The sequence below is a fragment of the Cloeon dipterum genome, chromosome 3 (genome assembly GCF_949628265.1).
Source record: "Cloeon dipterum chromosome 3, ieCloDipt1.1, whole genome shotgun sequence".
NCBI classification, from domain to species: Eukaryota; Metazoa; Arthropoda; class Insecta; order Ephemeroptera; family Baetidae; genus Cloeon; species Cloeon dipterum.
Genome location: NC_088788.1, coordinates 11,828,696 through 11,849,211, shown reverse-complemented (window position 1 = coordinate 11,849,211; position 20,516 = coordinate 11,828,696). Strand labels below are relative to the sequence as shown.

At 40.0% G+C, this 20,516-nt stretch overlaps 1 protein-coding gene across 1 annotated transcript; it reads right to left on the bottom strand.

Moving 5' to 3' along the window:
* Positions 1-689: 689 nt before the first annotated feature.
* Positions 690-17,859, bottom strand: LOC135939504 (serine/threonine-protein kinase 17A-like). Its single transcript, XM_065483922.1, has 6 exons — positions 17,669-17,859; positions 5,663-5,872; positions 4,830-4,968; positions 3,337-3,463; positions 3,019-3,247; positions 690-1,599 (listed from the first exon to the last, which is right to left on the bottom strand). Exons 1-6 carry the CDS (start codon positions 17,800-17,802, stop codon positions 1,053-1,055), a joined length of 1,386 nt encoding a protein of 461 aa, XP_065339994.1. The 5' UTR covers positions 17,803-17,859; the 3' UTR covers positions 690-1,052.
* Between the last annotated feature and the right edge of the window lie 2,657 nt (positions 17,860-20,516).

Genomic DNA, 20,516 nt, shown 5'->3' with positions numbered 1-20,516 from the left:
TGAGAACGAGATGTTCAATTGCTTATTGAAATTTATTCAGTATTTGAATGACTGACTATATATTTAATCTTACATTTATTTTTTAAATTAACGCAATATGCAGGAGTTAGCAATTGAAGAGAAAAATTATCCCACACGTACTCTTTCAGGACTGCAGCTGTTTTGCTCTCACAGGCCTCATCAGCAGTATTTTTCCAGTATATATTTGTAAAATAAAATTCACACCACAGAGTCGATGAGCTGTACGAAATCTTGTGAAAGCCCGGGATTCCATCCTTATTTTTACAGCTATTCTGCTTCGTAAATTATCACGAACAATCTAGAAAGAAAAATTTCCCTTTACCTTGAAATGAGAAGGCTGCAATATCTAAATGGATCTTTTTGCTTTATATATAGCGAGCCCTTTAAAAATTATATTCAACTCTTCGATTGTTAAGTAATAGTTTTTGAAAACAGAACTAAGAAATTGTGACTTTATTTTATAAGATAATTTTGTGTAAAGAACTCGAATGGTTATTTAACCTATTTTTTATTTAAGTAAATCGATATGGGACGTTAAACTATAAAATTTATTCAGAATTTTTATAAGCGTCGTTAAAAGCCAATTTTGCCAATTTCGTTTGCAATATAGAATTATACAGATCCGTGTACAAATAGGGAAAATGAATATAAACAATAAAATCACTTGATTAAAATCATATAATATCCTACCGGCTATTACTTTTATTAGGAGCCACAAATTCGACAAATTCACAAAGGCGAATGATCATGTTTTGACAACATTTAATATAAATCAGAGGAAATAAATTACACAGATCAAATGGACATCTTATGATGCAATAATAAGATGAAGAGCCCCAGCTCCACGTTCATACCCGTCGCACACACACTCATTCTCAATATATTATAAAATTACAAAATAACTTGGATTGACTAAGAAAAAGTGGCGCACGCGTCGCCTGGCGGGCGGCGCGCACGCGCAGTCCGCATTTCAGGAGAGAAACGAGAAAAATCACAGTATATTCTGCACACACAGCACGCGTGCGCGGTATTCACGCACTGGTCAGTCTGCGCATGCGCGATTCGATGGGCTCCATGCGGCTGACGCGCCACGCGCCGCCATCCTGGCGCTCGCGCATCACCACGACGCTGCCCTCGCGGCTGAGCTCGACGCGGCGACGCGACTGGTCGTGCGTCTCGCCGCCGCTGAACACGCTGAGCGCACGCGCAAAAGCGCCCGGCTGACGCACGCCCGACGGACTGCGCGCCTGCTGCAGCAGCTGCTGGCGGAAGAGCCTGACGTTGTCCCAGCTGCACGGCTCCTCGTCCAACGAGACGACGCTGTCCGAGTCAATCGACATGTCGGACACCGAGTCGCTGGTGGCGCTGTCGTCGCACTCGTCCAACACGAAGCACCGCCGCACGCGGTACACGGCGTCCGGCGGCGCCGACGCGGGCAGCGGCGGCGGCGGCGTCTCCGGCAGCGGTGGCGGAGCGCACGACGGCAGTGGGGGCGGCTCGCGCAGCGGCTCGCATGGCACCGAACTGAACAGGGAGAACCAGCGGTGCTCGAGGCACTCTGACGCGGTCAGGCGTTTGCTGAAATCAGAAGACAAAGAAAATTAGACCGACCAATCGATTACGATTAATTAATATAAAAGTTAATTTCAGGAAAGAGAACAAAAAACTTCATTTTTTAAACAAATGTTAAATGTAGTTCTTTTTATTACGAAATAAATTTTAACTTTAATCTTTTGGGCGTGCAATTTTTTTACAAAATAGGGCAGCTGTGATTGTTGAAAAAAAACAGAAAATATAAAATATTCGACCACAATAGAAGAATGCAAAACTACAAATGTGTTGCACTTTTCATTAAATATCTAAAAATAAGGAAATATTTAAATATTTTTTGCCTTTCCCCCTGTTCATAATAATTATTTTATTTTTGTTCACTGTAATTTCTATATAGTTTTATGGCAATATATCAAATTAATTGCTTTTAATATACACATCACTACAAACAGAAATTTTTATATTTCAATTTTGTAAAAATATTTTTCTCCGTGGAATATGAAGGCGTTGTTAAGTTTTCTGACTATCAAGCTACGCGCAAAACATGTAAATATATGCGGAAGGTGCCATGGTTTCAGGATTACTCAATTTCTATATTTTACTAAAATTTTGAAAAAAAAAATACTAAGCACTCTATCTTTGATTTGTTCTTTGCAGACGATTTTGAAATCTTCTAAACGACATAACTAATCATATTATTTCTATTGAGTGGAAGCGTCTAAATAGGCAAAAAGAATTAATCGATAAGCTGTGTTTTAAATATTATTGTCACCATAAAATCCAGTTTAGAGTATGTTAAAGTTAAATGTAAGGACGTAAGGACATCTGGAAATTAATAATGTATTGTATGATCAATAATGTTGAATTGAATGCCCAAATTATATATATAATTTGTTAAGAGTAGCTTAGTTCTTTGTTGTTCCTAATCTTACTGGGAATATTTTTTCTGTTTACATAACTCTACTACAGTGTTGTTTTTTTTAAAAAAATAATAATTGTATATTGCAATTAACAAAAAAAAAATTTAAAATATAAACAAAATATAATAATGTATAAAATCTAAAAACTATATCTTTTGCTAATACTTTAAATTATGTTTTTAAAAGTGTTTAAATCACAGCCATATATTTTAACTAGAGTCTGTTAAGGGGAAAGCAAATTCATAATTGCAAAAATTTCTGGCATCTACGTTTATTCTCTCGATATTCTGTTCACAGAATGTTTTGTGTATTTTTCTTGTGATTTGATATATTAATCTTGAAGCTGAAACTATCTAGGGAAACATAAAAAATATTAAAGTCTAGTTTGTATTTTCACAAGGAAAATAAATAATTTTAAATATATACCTTCTTAAACTTCAGCACAGAAAAATCAAATTAGTTTTCTCCTCAAGAGATAGCCGTAAAATTAATTAACAAATTGTCAACAATGAGTTTTTTTGCATACCTGGGATCCCTAACAAGAAGCTTGGCAATGAGGTCTTGCGCCTCGAGGGAGACATCCTCAAAAAGATCTTCTGGGAAGTCAACTTGGCAGTGAGCGATGTTGCAGAAGGTCTCTTGCTTTGTGTCTCCTCCGAACGGCGAGTATCCCGTTAGCAGGGCGTACAGCAGCACCCCCACTGACCACATGTCAGTCGCCAGACTAATGGGCTCGTAGTTGAGCACCTCTGGAGCTGAAAAATGACCGCACTCGTTAGCAACGCTTTCATTCAATGTCACTCCAGAGAGTTAAATTATTCGGACGATCTGAAACACGACTCACCGACATAGTCAGGCGTCCCCAGGATTTCTCTGACGTCCGCTCCTTGGCCCACATACCGAGAGATGCCCAGATCGCACAGTTTGACGTCGCACGTCGGCCATTCACCCGTGAGCACCAAGTTTTGGGGCTGAAATCATGCACGTTATAGAGTTCGTTAGACTTTGATTTAAAAATCTCATCTGGGAAATTTTGGGACAGACCAAGACTTTGTCTCGTCGGCATGTTGTGCCCTTAAGTAGGACATTTTAGTTAATTTTTTATCTATTTTAATTAATAAAGTTAATTCATCAATTAATCAACATTTTCAACCCCATGATCCAGGTCGTTGAATGTGATTCTCCTTGACTTGGTTGCAGTTTGAGAATTTCCAAATAAAGGTGAACACGAAATAATATCTATAAATTTTTGTGAAGTAAAAGGAAGGATTCAAAATATCCACTGAAATTTATCTCGTTTAAATTTAAGGGCTTCAGTGAATTTTATTAATAGCCAAAAAAGGGTTGGGCAGTAAAACTCCTGGAACCCATCACTTCTTATCTTTATTTTTTGCACCGACTTTAGCAACTGGTGCAGTTAATCGTTTCCCTCTGCTGTTTAGGCAAATCGTTCTGCGGATTGCTACGCTTTCTATTTTATTTTACTTCTTAAACATTGCTTGTGAGGCCCGAGGAGCTGGAAAAGCTGCTCTTTTTTAAATAAAATTTGCAACTCCCCAGAAAATTTATAAAATCAAGTCTGAATCTAAGCATGTTGACTTCATTCTTCTACGATATGATTTTTTTAAAGAAGGATAATTTATTTTTGTAATTTAATCTTCATGTCAAGGCGGCCTTGTCGAGGAACTATATTTGTACCACCACACCCTAGAGCAGAGAGCTCGTGTTTAATTAACCGATCGGCCGTCCATAATTTTCCTGGCGTCTGTCCGGCACAATTAAGTCGTCAATTCTTCAAAGAGCTCATGGAAAGATAAGTTGCATATAAAAAAGCAGGCGCCGGACATGCACGGCGCCCGCCCGTCCGCCCGCCGGCGTGTTTCCCTCTCAAGCTTGCTTTATTTCGAGGCTAAAAGAGATGCAAGATAAGCCGAGAGAGGGTCGGACACGACGAGTGTGTTAAGTGTTACTCAGAGGAGCCGCGCGTCGGAGGCTGGCGAATTGGCAGCGCAGACTAAAGTGCAGCGCCATTCAGCTTTGCAAACGACCCGGCACCCAAACGAAACTGTCAAATGTTGTTAAATGGCGCAGCACGCGATATTTCAATACCCAAGTGCACACACTCGAGACGATTGCGTCAGCGCGCAAACATTCGCAGCCGTTTGTGCGCGGGAGAGAAATTTTTATTTTGCACAGACGGCGGATGAGGCCCCGCGTTTGAAAGTGAAAAGGCGTGAGATCCTCCCGGCACCGGCACTACGCTAAACTAGCGCTATGTTTCGCAATTGGGCACTTCTTATCTCCTCCACTGTATATTCGAGTTTCTTCAAAAATTACCTTGATGTCAAGATGTGCGACGTTTATCGAGTGCAGAAAGGCGATTCCTTCCAGGATTTGGGCCATCAGCCGCGCGACGTGTCGCTCCTCCAGCATTTCGTCTCTGTCTAACAAACTCTGCAGTTCGCCGCCAGAAACCCTGGAATTTGATCAGTTGAATTAGAGAAGTGCATCTTTATGATTACATCAATATAAATTAAATATGAGAAAATGGCTGCAATTGATTTGTTGATTGAAAATAGTTGATGGTCTGCTGCATTTTCAGAAATGGGAATTTTATATAAAATAACTTTTTGTAATATTCACTAGATCTCCCGCACATTAGGAAATCACTCTTTACAAATTTGCAACAGAACCAACGTTTCATTAAACCAAAATATGAGTTTTTGTTGCAACGCAATACCATTTTTAATTTTTTAAAGTTAACTTGAATTTTGTAGGAGAAAACTCTAACCGTAGAGTTGTGTCCGTTTGTGTCAAGTGCATTTATTGATTTAAATAGTTGATGAACTAGAGCACTTTCATTTAAGAGCGATTGCAGTTAGGCCTGAAAATCACATTTGACAGGGACACGACATGTTTCACGCTCAATTGAAAATAGCAGCCTTAACTTCTCCTCCTTCACCGGGAGATCAACAAACTTGGATTTAAATCTCCTGCGGCCGGACGCTCGAGTGCATTTCAATAATAAAGCACCGCTCACGTGCGATCTACGCGATCGATCAATGCAAATAGTGTCGATTCGTTTCCGTTCCCAAGGGAGAGGAAGCGCGCCGGATTATCGCGCAACACCTGGTGCAGCTCGCAGGCGGCACATCGCGAATTCAACTCACATTTCTAGGAGGAGCACCATTTCCGCGTCCGACTCGTAAACCCTCTCGAGCTGGGCGATGCGTGGACACGCAGAACACGCCTGCAGCACCGCCGCCTCGTGCAGGATTTCCGGCCTAAGGGTGCCACCGCGGCCCTTCTTCAGGAACTTGGCAGCCAGCGTCTTTTTGCTCTGCCGATCCACACATCTCCGTACGGCTGCAAATTTACCCCTGAAACACAAGACAAATCAAAGTTAAATGAGAAGTTCTCAAAAATCATCACAAATCACAATCTCTTTCGTCTCTTTTCAATTTCATTGGTTTTTTTAATCAGATGTTTTCGAGGTGAAAAGATTTTAAGGGGTAATTAATTTTCTAACAAATTTAATAAGGCTGCATGTTGAGCTATGAAATTGTTGAATTCTACATAGAGCTTGGAAAAACGTTCCTGACCGAGAATTCTTTATGAACCATTTTATTCTTTCCAGAAGGAAAATACCACAAAGATTGCAGAAAATTTGCAAAAAAAAACTGTTTGAAAATCCCAACGCTTAATTATATTTATTTTCAAATGAAATCGTTAACATTGCGGTAAAAATTATAGTTAATTTAACTACCTCGTCAGGCTTTCTATTTCCTGCTGAGTAATTAATAAGAATCTTTTTGATTTGAATCAAAATTTCGAAACATTTTGTTTTATGATAAATATATCTTTAGTTAAAAATAATTAAGGGACAAAGCATGAGGATTGTACGCTGAAAAATGTAAAGGAAATATCTGTGTGCATTTTCTGTAACGCCTTATTACCCTTCTTGTTACTAATTGCTGCAATTTAAAACCTTTCCCCCTCCACACAAAAAAATCTTGAGGAAACGGTTTCAGAGAGTTTTTACCTTTTTACTTGCAAATTATTCCCTTCGGGCTTGCGTGGTAATCCGCTAGGAATGATTTGCGAGTGTCATAAAAGCAGCCAACTCGCTGAGTGAATCAACAGTTGGTCCGGCTATGCACATAAAATATACAATACAGTAAAATATTTCGCAATTCCACAGTGGGATGAGCGTATTTATCAGGTGAAACAGAAAACATCCGGCGCACTTCCTCCGTTACTTCGCCTATTGCACGGAAGGATTGAACGCATTTTCCTGGATATAATTTTTCACACTCGGCGAGCAAGAAAACTGGGCGCATCGATGCACGATTAATTTGCATTCGAAGCTCTAACATTCCGCTGCGGCAGTAATAATAATGAAAATAAAAAAAACTGCACTGCACACTCGCATTTCGAACGCTGTCGGCTGTTGCATGGAATTAAGCTCATCACGAGCGTTACGCCGCGGAATGCGCCTGCTAATTGCATAAGTGGGAAATTCTCTCACTGCGCGTACGTTGAGAGCGTCCGAGATGCGATCGCGAACATGAATTAATTCTCGATTATAATTTCAAATTGGGTTGCTCTCAAGTGTTTGTGCTGACAGCGAAAACACACGCACCGGGCTCTCACTTTGCTCTCTTAACACACAATATTAGCAATTTGCCACAAATGGAAATGAATGTGTAATAATATAATCGTGAATACATTTGGACGTGATGAATGGCTGTGTGGTAATTAGTCTGACTTTTATAGGCCTTTCAATTGTGCGCCGCGCAAAATGAGATGCACGCACAAAATGACGTGCATGAGAAAGAATCTCAATTATAAGCTGTGCCTTTAATTGAGGAAAATTGATTCCAGACAGGTGGCTCCTAAATGTGTGGTTGCGTCGGGAATTTTTATTGAAAATAATTAAATCCGTTGATTAAAAGCCAACTTTTTTTTAATAAAAAGAAACAAATTTTACAGGATTTACAGAAATTGTACCGGATTTTTTTTAATTGGAATTAAACTATCGATAAAATGTCGACACTCAAGGTTGGCGTTTCCATGTTGAAAATTTTATTTGCTAACAAATTTTACAACGATTATTAAATCTCATAAACCAAGAAAGGAATGGATATGCGGCTATGAGTGAATCAATTTCAAAGAGGATTAAAAGGTTTCCTTATATTTCTGATCACTTATAGTTCAGTTTATTTATTTAGATATTTTTTAATGGCCAATAACGATTTTCACCATTGTCAGCGTTTATCTAGGCTCTGAAGTTTTCATCAAGCTGTTTTCACTTAACACACATAATCTTCTCACCATTGACTTATATAAAGTTTGTAATCTTAATGTTTTAGATAAAAATTTAAAATTTTATTGCTATATATTTATTTAAATAATTTTTATTTATTAAAATATGAATACAAAAATTTAAAAATAGATATATTCTTTAAATTTAAGTAATTTTTTGTGATTTTAATACGCAGTAAAATTGTTTTAAAATTAAAAAATACTTTAAAAATTGTTTAGACTAAAAGCTATACGATTTATGTAATACACAACAACGCTTTATAATTTACAAAATGGCATTCGTAAAACTAGAAAAATTATCCTATAAAATATTCTTCTCGTTTCTGACGCAAGTCGTGGTGTATTTTATGACAAATGTTGAAATTATTGAAAGCCTATGCAAGTCAAAGTGCTGCTTGCGAAGAAAGTTAAACACATGCAGGAAGCCATTACCATTACAAGTGCGTCTTAATTGATCTGCGTGGGCTGCATGCCGTATGCATTTATGATGGAAAAAATGCAACGTGAAAAAGGAATTGACGGCGGTCGCACCTGCCCGGTCTAATTACTTTTGCTCGAAAAAAGGCACAATTACAGCCCGCATCCTTGACCTTCCAGCTGCCGGCGGATATTTGAAATTTTTATTACGCCGCACCAAGTGGTGCGGAAAAATGCAAGTCGACCGCGAGCTGAAAATTCAAAATAGGCCTGGCAGGTAATTCGAGTCATGAGGCGGCGTCACACACACACACACATACGCGTTTTTTACACGCCACCGCGCGATCAGGTAACTATAAAATACAAATGAATAACTCGCGTGTGTTATTTTTTCTGCCGGCGTTGACTGGAGGAATGCAGCAGAGCCAGTCGCACTTTGCTCTCTATATATTTGCTGGCAAGTCACATTCCACTCTGCTCTCCTCCATGCAGACCTTTCAAAAATACTTCTTTCTCCGCGCTCGGCGACTGCTTTTTCTTCCACCGCGCGCGGCCAACGGAGACACTCGAGAAATTTATCAAACGGTTACGTGACGCGCACGCGGCTCTTGTAATAAATTCGCTTTGATTTTACACGTCGGAATTTTCTTGGTTGCTCTTCTCTCGACGTCGGCGGCGGCGGCGGTGGTGAATCATTCATCGGAAAAGAGATGAATGCATGAGCGCACGCAGCGTGACTTATCCTCATTGTTCTCCGCGAAGAAGCTTTATGGGAAACGCGCAGAGCTGCCAATGTGTGTTCGTTGCTTGCCAAGATTTTGACGATGCCTCGGTCGCGGATTGGGACTTGGAAGAAGCGATTTGCATTGAAAGCCGATGCTACACATTTGCAGCTATTGTTGTCACTGCAAATGATTCATTTTGCCAAGTCATTATCTGCACTTTGTAATTGCAGGAAGCTGTCGATTTGCGAATGAGCATTGTTAACCGACCCCATAAACGAGATGTGTATATTTTGATGTGTAATTTTGTGAAGTCATACGCTCGGTGTAAGGATGGGATTTCCATTTATTGACAAAATCGGCAAAAAGGAGCGGGTTTTCCTTCCGCCACGAAGTTAACTTTTTATGGAACTCGAATAAATATATAAATTTTGTACGGAAAATTAAGTATTTTAGAATGAAGATACTCTAGATATCACCATTTGTTGTCTGTCTAAAATTACCTTAAATTTCAAAGGAATAAAAAGGTTAGGAAAAATAAATATTTGACCAAACTGAGTGAGAGTTGGCTCTAAAGTCTGCGGCGCGCATTTTCTAAGATTTCTAAATTTGCAGCAATAAGCTGACGGTATTTTTTTGTTTTTAAATAGTTGTGACCATTAGGACGCACGTTTGCAGTTTTATTTTTCGGCAAAAATTCGTTTTTAAAGTAAACAATCAAATTCCACTTTTTATATAAAAATTAGTCCAGGATAACAATGAGATTTTCTTTCCTTCGACAGTCTTTTGCTGAATGTGGATGATGTTACCCTCTCTTTTTTTATTTAAAATTCCAACTTTTGAAGGACATTCGAATAATTAATGAAAATTATTACAAAGGGACTACAGAGCGGAATACATTCAATTGACTAAATTTCCCATGACTTTTATACTGATTTAATTCGAAAAGTTGTAAAAAAAACGAGGTGTTTTAGAGGCGAAGGCTCACTTAAACGCCATTAAACGTAACGAAAACCCATAAATTCCAGCGCAAATCGGCATTCCGGAATATATTCACTCGATAAATTCACATGCTCGCATTTTTCTCACGCCATATGCGCGTCCGCCGCGGGTTGGTGGAGTATGTAATAAAAAATGTGAGAAACTGTTGCTGGCCAAGAAGCATCAAATCTCTTTTGTTGCCAACACACGTGTGTACGCAATAATTTCCATAATTTCGCAGGGGCAAAAAATAATCGGCTCGATACGCAAAATTAGCAATTTGAATAAACAGCCGTCGGCCGATGTGCAATTAAACAGGCCGGCCAATCTTACTTTTGCATGCGATTTCGTTTTCTCCGTCTAGGCGAGAGTGCAAACGCGCGCGGCCGGCGAAAACGTCTTTCTTTCGTCGGTTCGTTTTCACTGCTCCTCACTCACTCACTTGAGATGCAGCACGAATTGAATGTGTGGATTAAAATTCACGTGACCCACAATGCAATGGCCCAGCGGCTGAGACTGTGAGCTGAGCGAGAGAGCTGGCTGGATAGATGCGCGCGTGTGGTGTCTCTTTGCTTTGCTTTTCCCTGCCGCAAGGTCGGAGATGATCAAAATTCAGACGGACAGCCCCTATGTGTATCACTCACGCCTCACATAATTAAAATCAAAACCTTTTGACGGGCACCGAGAGAGAAATTTTGGCCCCGCTAGAAGAGTTGTCAAGCGTTTGACTCGTTGTGTTTGCTTCTTTTGTGTGTCGGTTTATTGATTTATCAATAAAAAAATGCGACAATAACTCAAATTTATCTCAGGAGAAAACCAGCGGCGTCTTTGAAAGCGAGATCGTCAATTATAGGAGCTTTCCATTTCAGGTTTATGTCACCTTTTTTATAATCATAATCCAATTAATTGCCATCGTGGTTCCATGGCTAACAGATGTAGTTATAAAAATGGTTATTGTCAAAAACCTTTAAATTATTTATTTAATCCAATTTCTTCCTCATCTGGATTCAGATTCCGAATTTCAAAGCCGCATAGATTTCTAAAGTTATTATTTTAAAGGGTGTTTGATAATTTCATCATTTCTACCGTCTGAAAAAAAGGCATATTTTGTATTTAAGTTATGAAGTATTGAATCTTGGCTAAAAATTTATTTATATTTATGCTAATACAGTATATTAGCGTATTAAATTAAAACCCACTCATATATATATTTAAAAATTAAAGTATAAATAATTATTATTTTAAATGCAAAATGCAAAATTACGTATTGCTATAATAAAGATTATCATCTCAAATTGAGATAAACTGACAAAGAAGCAATAATTATTGTTATATGTTATTGATTTTATTGTTAATTATGAGCTATAAAAAAGTAGTTGTTAATATATACACAGTTTTATAATAAGTTTTTATTTACTGCTAATGCATTTCTAAATAAAAAATTCCCATCATAAAAAATAGAAATTAGGCAACAAGACCGCAAATTTGCCACTGGAAACCACCGCAGCCGGCGAAAATAATTCGGAAGTGCAAACGAGAGGAACAGCAGCAGCAGCAGCATCCCACAGTCTTTCCGCTCAATTTGCGTTCCACCAAAACCGCAAGAGGTCGATCAGTATAAGCGTCCGGAACGGCGGTAAATTGGGCTTTCTCGACTCGTCGAGGACAAAGGAGGCGCCGCGACTTTTGCCCTGGCCCGGCCGTATTCTGTTTTCTGGAGCGATTCCACGCCACAATTCGGGTTGCTGCGTGCACGCGGGACGCAAAAAACGAAGCGAATTCTTCGCAAGAGCGTCTTCCGCGAATGCGACGCGCGCGATGCTGCGCCGGTATGCAAAAGAGGAGCAGCTGTTGCGCTGGCCTCAGGCCTTACCTGACCTACTTGGCCCCCTCCCGCCCCTCTCGCTCAGGTCAGCGCGTCTGGCGGCTGCATTAACCTCGCTCGCGCTCGATTGGCCGCAATTGGAAAATGCAATCACACACACACACACACATAGTGTGCATGCTGTGCGGCTCTGTGGCGGCGGCGGACCTCGTTTATTTTATTTATTTCGGTTTGTTTGTCTTGCTGTTCGATCTCGCACACATAAATAATGCCACCGCCTAATTCGCCGCTTTTGTCGTCGCGCACATGCTCCACACCTGGCCGTTTGAATGTATGTACGTGGGCTTGTCTCTAACGAGAGCGTTCACTTTTTCGTCCGTCTCGCGCCGCCGTATGTATAATACGTGTCTATGTAAATTGAACGGCCGAATTAAAAATTTCATGCTCCGAACATGGGCAAACGCACGGCGCTTTTTTCATCGGGAATGAATAATTCAGGTTGCCTTGGTCCGACAGGCCCATTACGTTTATGATTATTTTTCCAATAAATCAATTTTTCGGTGTATGAACTCATTGGTTCAGTTTTAACGCAACTTATGGGCAGTAAATTACGCCGCTCCTTTCACCTGGAAAGATTTTTGGGGCAAAATCATTTAGATTTATAGTCTGCTCCTTTCATTTAGGTTTTATCTTGTGCGCCCATATTTCCTTACCAAATTTTCGGTGATGGAAGGTATTCTTCAGGAGCCGTAGGACTTTTCTGGCATTGATTTACTGAGTGAAATTACATTCAGGGTCGAGAGTCTTTGACGATCATCAAAATTTTCTGCACGTCTTATTTAGCGTCAGCCATCGAATGAACACAAATCACGCAACTTTAAGACTTTCGGGCCATTTAAAAACCTCGAATGAATGCAAAATGGTATAAAATCCAATTTATTAATTAGTAGTTAAACCAGAATATGTAGAGGTAAGGTTTTATAATTGTTGTCAAGTACATGAAAAATTAAAAAAGAAACTTCTAAACATGCTTTGGTGTGTTGAATTAATTAATTTAATTGAAATAATTTTCAGAGCATTAAATATTTCAACTTTTTCAAACGATTTCTCTAAGGTTATAGAGGGCCATTTTTTAAACCTGTCGGTTCGAAGTGAAAAAGTCTATTTAATTTTTAGTTTACGCAATCTTGTGTCATACTTGTTTGCAATGTGACATTCGCTATAAAATTTAGACCGGTTGGAAAGCCACAGAGTGGCCCCTTTCTGGATCTGGGTGACGATCCTTATAAGTTTTGTAGGCCCCTGGTATGTGGTCTTACGACAAACACCACCCTGAAAATCCACCTACGGAAAAATAGGCAATAAGCTGATAAATTATTTGCTTTTTTTATTTTTTCATTGGTTTTCGTCAAAGTTAAATGGGAAATTACTAATTAAAATTTCATCTGGTTGATATTTTTGCTAGTTTTTTAAGCAAAATGCGAAAATTCTCATAATTAATTCTAAAAACAACGATATTACGAGGGTAGTTATCTTCTATTAATTATTTTAGGAAGCAAGAAAAGCATGCAGAAAAATACCGGATTTCGTAATGCTTGTTCAGGAAATTCCCTCCATGCCAGAGACACGTGTGCATGAAAAATCTATTTTCGTGTCTCTGATTCATCCTCTTGTCCAATTAGTGACAAGAAACCTTGTCCTATCGTTTCTTAAGTGGACCATGAACCCTACTCTCTAGTAGATTCGTATCAGAATACACGAGCACACTCATTAAGGCACGCCTAATATTTTACAGCCGCTGATAAAGCCCGATGTCATCCGCGCACCGGAATAGGGATCAAGCATTCCTTGTAAGTGACTCACGCCTGATATTTTCCCACCTTGACGGTAATCCTCGCGACTAATTGGTAATAAGCCAGTAATGTGGCGCGTCTGAAAGTGAAATCGCACCCTGCGTGCTGCGTAATATGGCCTGCGTTGCTCTTATTGCGGTAATCGGCGGCCATTTAACAGGCAAATTTATTGCGCATTGTCCTTCGTGCGGTCTGTCAAATTATGGTTCGGTCTTTCTCACGAGCGAGCGACAGTGTGCGAATGCGAGCCGCATTGCTAATATTTGGGTGCGTCCCGGCGTGATTCATTGGCAGTCTCATTGCCGCGTTCGGCTGATGCAACGCACTCTTTTTATCTTGGCAAGAGGCACAAGGAAATTGTAAATTGCTATTACCTTCGCACAAAATGCTATAACCACCGCGGAGAGAAGAGCGAGGCAGTTTTTAAAAGTCAACAAACCGGTGTGTTTCTTTGCGTTCTGATAAACCAGCGGTGCTATCTGCAAACGCGTGTGTAAATGCGAAGGGCAGGTACTCGTTAAATTAATATTAATTGCTTATTAAAGCGCCTTTTATCTCGCCTCCTAATTAGTAAGGCTCGAGGCATTGAAAGACGAAAGAAGAAGAAAGGACGTTTTTGTTTCCACAATTGGTGTAATTTTGGTGCGGTTATTGTTTTCCATCCAGTGAAAAGCATAACTTCTGATATTTTCATTAGTCAGCACTCGGAGCAAACACACTAAACTCTTTTTACTGCTCTTTTTGTTTCTAAAATGAGTGTTTATCCCGTCCGATTCCTAAGAAGACGGGGCCTCGCGGTCTACTTTCTTCCTTGAATGCCTCTCCCAACGGCTTTTCCGGCCGCTTCTTCACTCGAGACAACAGATGAGCCGAGTGCTTTTCATCCAGCAGGGATCGAATTTGTTTTGAAAACGGATTCTTGGCGTGGCGGTTTTGTCCCGCGCGCGAGCTGGGTGAATGGGATTAAGGCGCGGATTGAAACGGAGCCAGCGAGAGAAAAGCAAGGCCGCGCGCGCGTCTAGAAAGGAATTTCCATCGCGCAGCAGCCAGCCGCGCCGCGAGAAAAAAGTCAAAGCGGATCTGCTGGCTCACCATTAAGCAAGCAAGTGCACGCGGTATCAAATATAATACACATATATGCGATGCGTGGTAAAGCACACGTGTGCTGGAATGCGAATGAAATTCGAAAAATTTTGCCCCGGCAATCCAGGGCGCAGCTGGAGGTTTTTTTTAGCTCGTGCTGAATTCTGATTCGCGGAATAAGTTTGTTAGGCAAACATCACGGTGATAAGCAGAAAGAATCGGCTGAGCGAGCGAATTTCAGGCAGCGAGTGACGCAAATTTGCAAACACCGCACGCGATCGCGTTGCAAAAGCAACACAAAGTATACGCGGGCGATCTTAATGAATAAAAAAGTACAGTTAGCAGTAATGAGACACGTCGGTGCTGGCTTGCAAATTCTCCGCCATTTTTTATGCTGGTCGCGACACATCTGCGCACTGCGCCGACCAGACTACTGCATTTCATTAAAAACGTACAAATTCGGGCATAAAAACGAACGGCAGCGGCCGTGATGCGAATTCGAAATACAATATTCATGAGTCGAAATAAATATAATGTGACATAATTCAAAAAGTCGCGGCTCTCTCGTGTTTCCATTTGAATACAATCGCGCGAGCTGCGGCTAAACAATATAAAATCGAAAACGTCGTGCAGCAGCCACAGCACGAGCTTCAGACCTCTTTGTGTATCGAAAGTTTTCCAAGCGAATCCCAAGGAAAATTATTGTTGCGCCGCTGATTTCATTTCACAGATGAATAAACCGCAGGTCAGGACGAGAGAAAAATGCACTCCACTGATTGGGTCAAAGTCACAAAAAACACACACACGGTGAAATATGAGTGATCATCGATAATGAAAATGGTCGATTTGAGTCCGAGGACAAATTCATGGTTTGCTGGATAAAAATTGATAAGCAGTAGAGGTCTTTGCTTTTATTGTTCTCGTGTGTGTGTCATATCTTAAGGTTTCACCGTCGCAAGTAAATATTATCTTAATTCAACTATTCAAGAAGAGGAAGATTTTGAAATAAATAAACAAATAGTCCCAAAGGTTTTAAAGTGGAATATTTTACATATTTTTATCTCAATTTCTAATTTTACCGAAAACTGTTCTGCGTAGTAGTTTTTTTGTTAAGATTTCTTATGCCAAATATTAGCTCTCTCTAACAGCAATGAAAATAAATAATCACAAAGCTGCAGTGTAATGTTTATTTTTTATAGTTTACGTTTCAAAATGATGACAATCTTGTTGCTGGCGTGTTTAGATACGACGGAGAATTTGATTGCCGAACGATTTTCCCTGCTTGTTTCTCACTTGCGAACAAGATCAGGAAACAGGGCATTTATCAGACAACAAGAAGCGTTTTTAAAAGTACCGACAAAGTGCAAGTTGCATCCTCGCCGCACTTCCGTTTAGGTTCCATTCCAACTGCCACTTTAGTTCACGTGCACATGTGCCGTTTTTGTTGCCCAAGAGCAATTTAATTAAAGCATCTTCTCGTCAGCGCAGACATGCAATCATTGTACGCGTGTATATAGTTTCGAATTTTTCAGCAGTCTGCCGCTGCTGCTGCTGCTGCAAATCAGGAAACAAGGGAGAAAAAGCAGTCATGCAATCTAACTGTTCGCAATAATTGCAAATGTGTCTCGCCGGGCTCGCTTAATTATTCGGCGCTTGCTTTTAGCCGGTGCGTCTTGGCTAATTTAGCACTCTGCCGTCGGAGCAGGGAACGCTAGCTTAACTGCACTCACAGATTGCGAGTGAAATTCGGAAAGAGTGAAATTTGAAGGCTGCGATTGCACACAAACGTGTGCGTTTTTAAATGGAAGCAACGCATTTTGTTAATCGGCATAGATAAAACGTGCGTCATAACTGGGAAAATCTTGATTGTGTCATTTTTCACACCTTGAAATGCCAATAATAGAAATGCGAGAGAAAGATATACATATAAATAAAAGTAGAATTGACACAGGGCAACAATTGATATTAATTTGTGCATTTTGTTAACAAAAAATTAGCTTGAGCAATCATTAAGTTCAATCAAAAATTCCGGATTTCTAAACAACTAAACAGTGTTTTTTATTGATTTTCTTTTTCCTCTCATCGTGGTCTTTCCAACGATGTGCAAATTATAAGGCAAATTTCCCTTCTAGCGAAACAACTCATGATTTTCAATACGGAGACAAATCTCACCGCCTGATTAGCATGCAAACTTTGGAGTTCTCAGAAATTTGAACAGCAACGTGGAAAGTTCATATCTAACAAACGTGTTTATTCTTGCTAAAGTCCACTTTAAAGGATGTGTGGCTCTGATTGTGTGTATTTTGAAGAGAAAAATAATTTGACACGTCTGCAAATGACTCAAGCTTCATTGTCAAGGCAAGCCCCACATTTTTTTAATAAAAATTTAAGATAACGTACTTAACAACAACAAAAACGCAGTTCACTCTTAAACTAGATTAATTAAAAGAATTAGAACGCAATTTATAATAGCCTTTCACAACTATATAAAAGCACTTTCTGTTCCCTGCTTCCATTCATTTTAGACGAAACGTGATTAATTAATCAGTGGGATTGACGGCTCACCTCGGCATGCACCGAGTTTTATGCACACGTAATCCGCTGAATAAATTGCAGCTCGGCGGAATGCATTAATCGTCAATTTGGTGCGCAGCCATCTGTTCCGCTGGCTGGCAAACAGTAAAAAGGCGAAAAAGCAGCGTCGTCAGCTCGGCATAAGGCGCATAAGCAGCTAGCCAACTCGTGTGTTCAATTTTTTTTCAATCCGCCAGTCATGACTTTATTTTCTTTTCACGTACCTTACCCAGGTACATCTCGAGCCAGCTATCTCTAATGGCATAAAAGAATAATTTATCGCGCACGACTCCTTCTCGCAAAGGTAACGGTACCCTGGCTGTCCGAGCGACCCTGATAAAACCGACCGACACATGCATGCCGCGCGCGCACGGCGATTGCGGCCTCTGATCGTACCTGGCAAAGGGTTCCTCTTCGACGTGGTAGGACGATTCGAGGGGTTCGTCGGTGATCAGCTGCTGCTCCTTGTCCAGGGGCAACCTGAGGAAGCCCGGCTGCTCGGCGGTAAGGACGCCCGGCGGCCCGACCATCGCGATTCACATTCGCCGGCTCGACACTGAAGACTGACTGCTGACTGCCGGACCCACTCGCCTGCCGCTGCTGCCTGAGCCGTCGTTGGAGTGGAGGTGCGCGCGCACGGGTTAGGTTGTTGCCTCCGGGTCGCGGCTCAGGGCGCTCTCGGCGCATTTGTCAGGGTTCACCAACCAAAACTCGCTTTTAATGACGCTGATTTTTCCTCCGCGTTTGCACTTTTTCGCCTCTCGCTCTCGCCTCCCTCTGGCTCGCGTGTATAATTGTGTATTTCTCACGTCTGTTTCTTTCCACAGAGTGAATGATTGAGCGCAATTTGTCCAGAACTTTGTTGTTATATTCGCGCCTTTGTTCAATTTGTTTGCTTGTGCTTTTTTATGACTTGGGTTTTTGCTCGTAAAATTGAAAGTAAGCGAAGCACTCGAAGCCTCTTTTGTGTCCACCACTGGAATTCCGCTTAAAAAGGGTTCACTCAAAGACGCGAAAACAAAATTAGATAAAGTATCTGGTAAAATCTCTCGACGCCTCACGGGAGCATCGCAGCTACTTTGCAGCATTACGCGACACAGCCGATGCGATGACGTTCGTGTATTTTTAGATTCAAGGAAGAGTGCATTTGTATAGCTATACTTACTTTTTAATCTTTTCACTTTCAAGGAGTTTGAAATGGAAATAAACCAAACCTGCAACAATTTTTTTTCATTTAGATATTTTATTGGTTTTCGTAGAATCAACCCAAACAAGTAATTTAATAATTAAAAATGGTGTCCACCGTTCAATTCACGGGGCTCTTTAAAATGAATTGAGATAGGGCATTTTTATAGTTTAAACTGCTTGGTTGAACAAAGTGCAATGATCAAAATTAAGCCAAGCAAAAACTAACGTTTAGTAAAGATTTTGCTTATTTTCTTGAAAATTAACAGCGCTCGGCCGAGTTTCACTGCAGATTTAAATCCCTTTTTACCGAAAATTATTATTCCTTTATGATAAAAAAAACTTCATCAAAACGAAATAAAATAGATTTCCACTATTTTTTATTAATTAATTAGAAACAAATCACAGGGAAATTCAATTAATTAAAGACATCAGTCAAATCCCAAGCTAAGATTTTAAATAAGGAGACATTTAAAAAGCATTAAAACTTTGCTACAACTTTTTTGTGAAGGATTCGCTTAAAATTTTCATACATGTGGTAATGAACCACCTTTTTTAAATATGAAACTCACTTGACAGCGGGGTTGTCCACGTTTCGTATTGGAAATTATCCTTGTTACAGCCACCAACCGCATCAAAAAATAAAATCTTTACCTGCTCCGGTATTTATAGAACATTTTTATTTGATTTTCACCATCTTTTCTTCCATGATCATTTAGGACTGAAAAATAAACTGAATCTCTTTCAAGCCTAGAAATATCATAGTAAATTACACAATCTAATGCAACTAAATTTTTAATCGCTATAACCTGTATTGATTATTTTAGATTTTTAATCTAAAATCTATCAACCAGAAAACCGGAAGGAGATGCCGTTGCTAGACAACAACCAAAACAGAAAAATACAAAAGCATGGATGAAAAATGTGACAGACGAAATTGAGCAAACCAATGGGTCAAATGGGGTTTGTATTTCAACTTTCGCAAAAATTTTGAAGCTTTTCAAAAGGTAAAAAACCTATTCTCCGAAATCTTCAACACATATTTTGATAAGACAAATAAAGATATTTTAGGTCAACAGCAGAATGAAAAACCCAAGGCCCATGCCAAACTCTAAGAAGAGCAAAAAATTGTCGTGTGCTGAGACATGCCTCATAGTCAACTTAAATGTTTTTGATTGATGACAAGATTAGATAAAGGGCTGAGCTGTTGAGTGACGCGAGTGAATTTGTCGCCTCCGTTATATATTTATCGGTGCAATCTCCCACACGAACACGCGCCGCCGGCGGACACAACACACTGTTCTCGCGACCCAAGTATGGCCAGCGACCCGCTTCTAATGGCGATACCGCCAGCTTATCACCCAGGAATAATAAATAGACGACGCGGACACACGATGTTCGATAATGTTTATGCTGGTCAATGTCGTTCATGCGCAGCTCACAGTCTCAAACACACACACACATTCACAATAATGAAAAGATGCTCGTCATCGGCTATATTTATTCAAGTAGATATTCCGCGAACGAGACCTTGCTTGCGCAACTAGCATCGGCGCAAATGGTAACAGCAACAGAGTAACACACATCTAGCGAGATCGTCTTAATTGCCATCTTTCTCCTGCGAACTGCTAGCCTGCAGCTGTCGGCGCACCGCCGCGTTGAGAAACGTTTGCATATAAAAAGAATGTGGTGCAATTCAAATTTGCGCTTCTTTTTTCTGGACGCATAATCTATATAATGACTAGGTGCACCTGATAAGCGATAACAAGGGAATTAAGTGGGTTTTATACGATGTATTGACCTTAATACAATACTGCGCACTTATTCCTCTCAACGGTTAATGGGGATTGTTTGAATATTGGAAATAAACTTATCGCTGGATGTATGTAGTACACGGTCGAAATATTATGAATGTGAGAGAATAATCGAGTAATCTACCATTGATAGTGCTAAAAATTGATTCAATACAAAAATATCAATGTGGGGCTCCTTTTGAAATACAATCAAACATATTTTTTGATCAGCAATCATTCATCGAGTCGGAATTTCTGATAGTTAC

Excerpts from the sequence above, each read along its gene's own strand:
- LOC135939504 (XM_065483922.1), bottom strand. The coding sequence starts at position 17,802 with ATGGTCGGGCCGCCGGGCGTCCTTACCGCCGAGCAGCCGGGCTTCCTC. Across the intron at positions 3,464-4,829 it reads TCGCACATCTTGACATCAAG|CCCCAAAACTTGGTGCTCAC; the intron begins GTAATTTTTGAA and ends GCATGATTTCAG. Across the intron at positions 1,600-3,018 it reads CTTCTTGTTAGGGATCCCAG|CAAACGCCTGACCGCGTCAG; the intron begins GTATGCAAAAAA and ends TTCTGATTTCAG.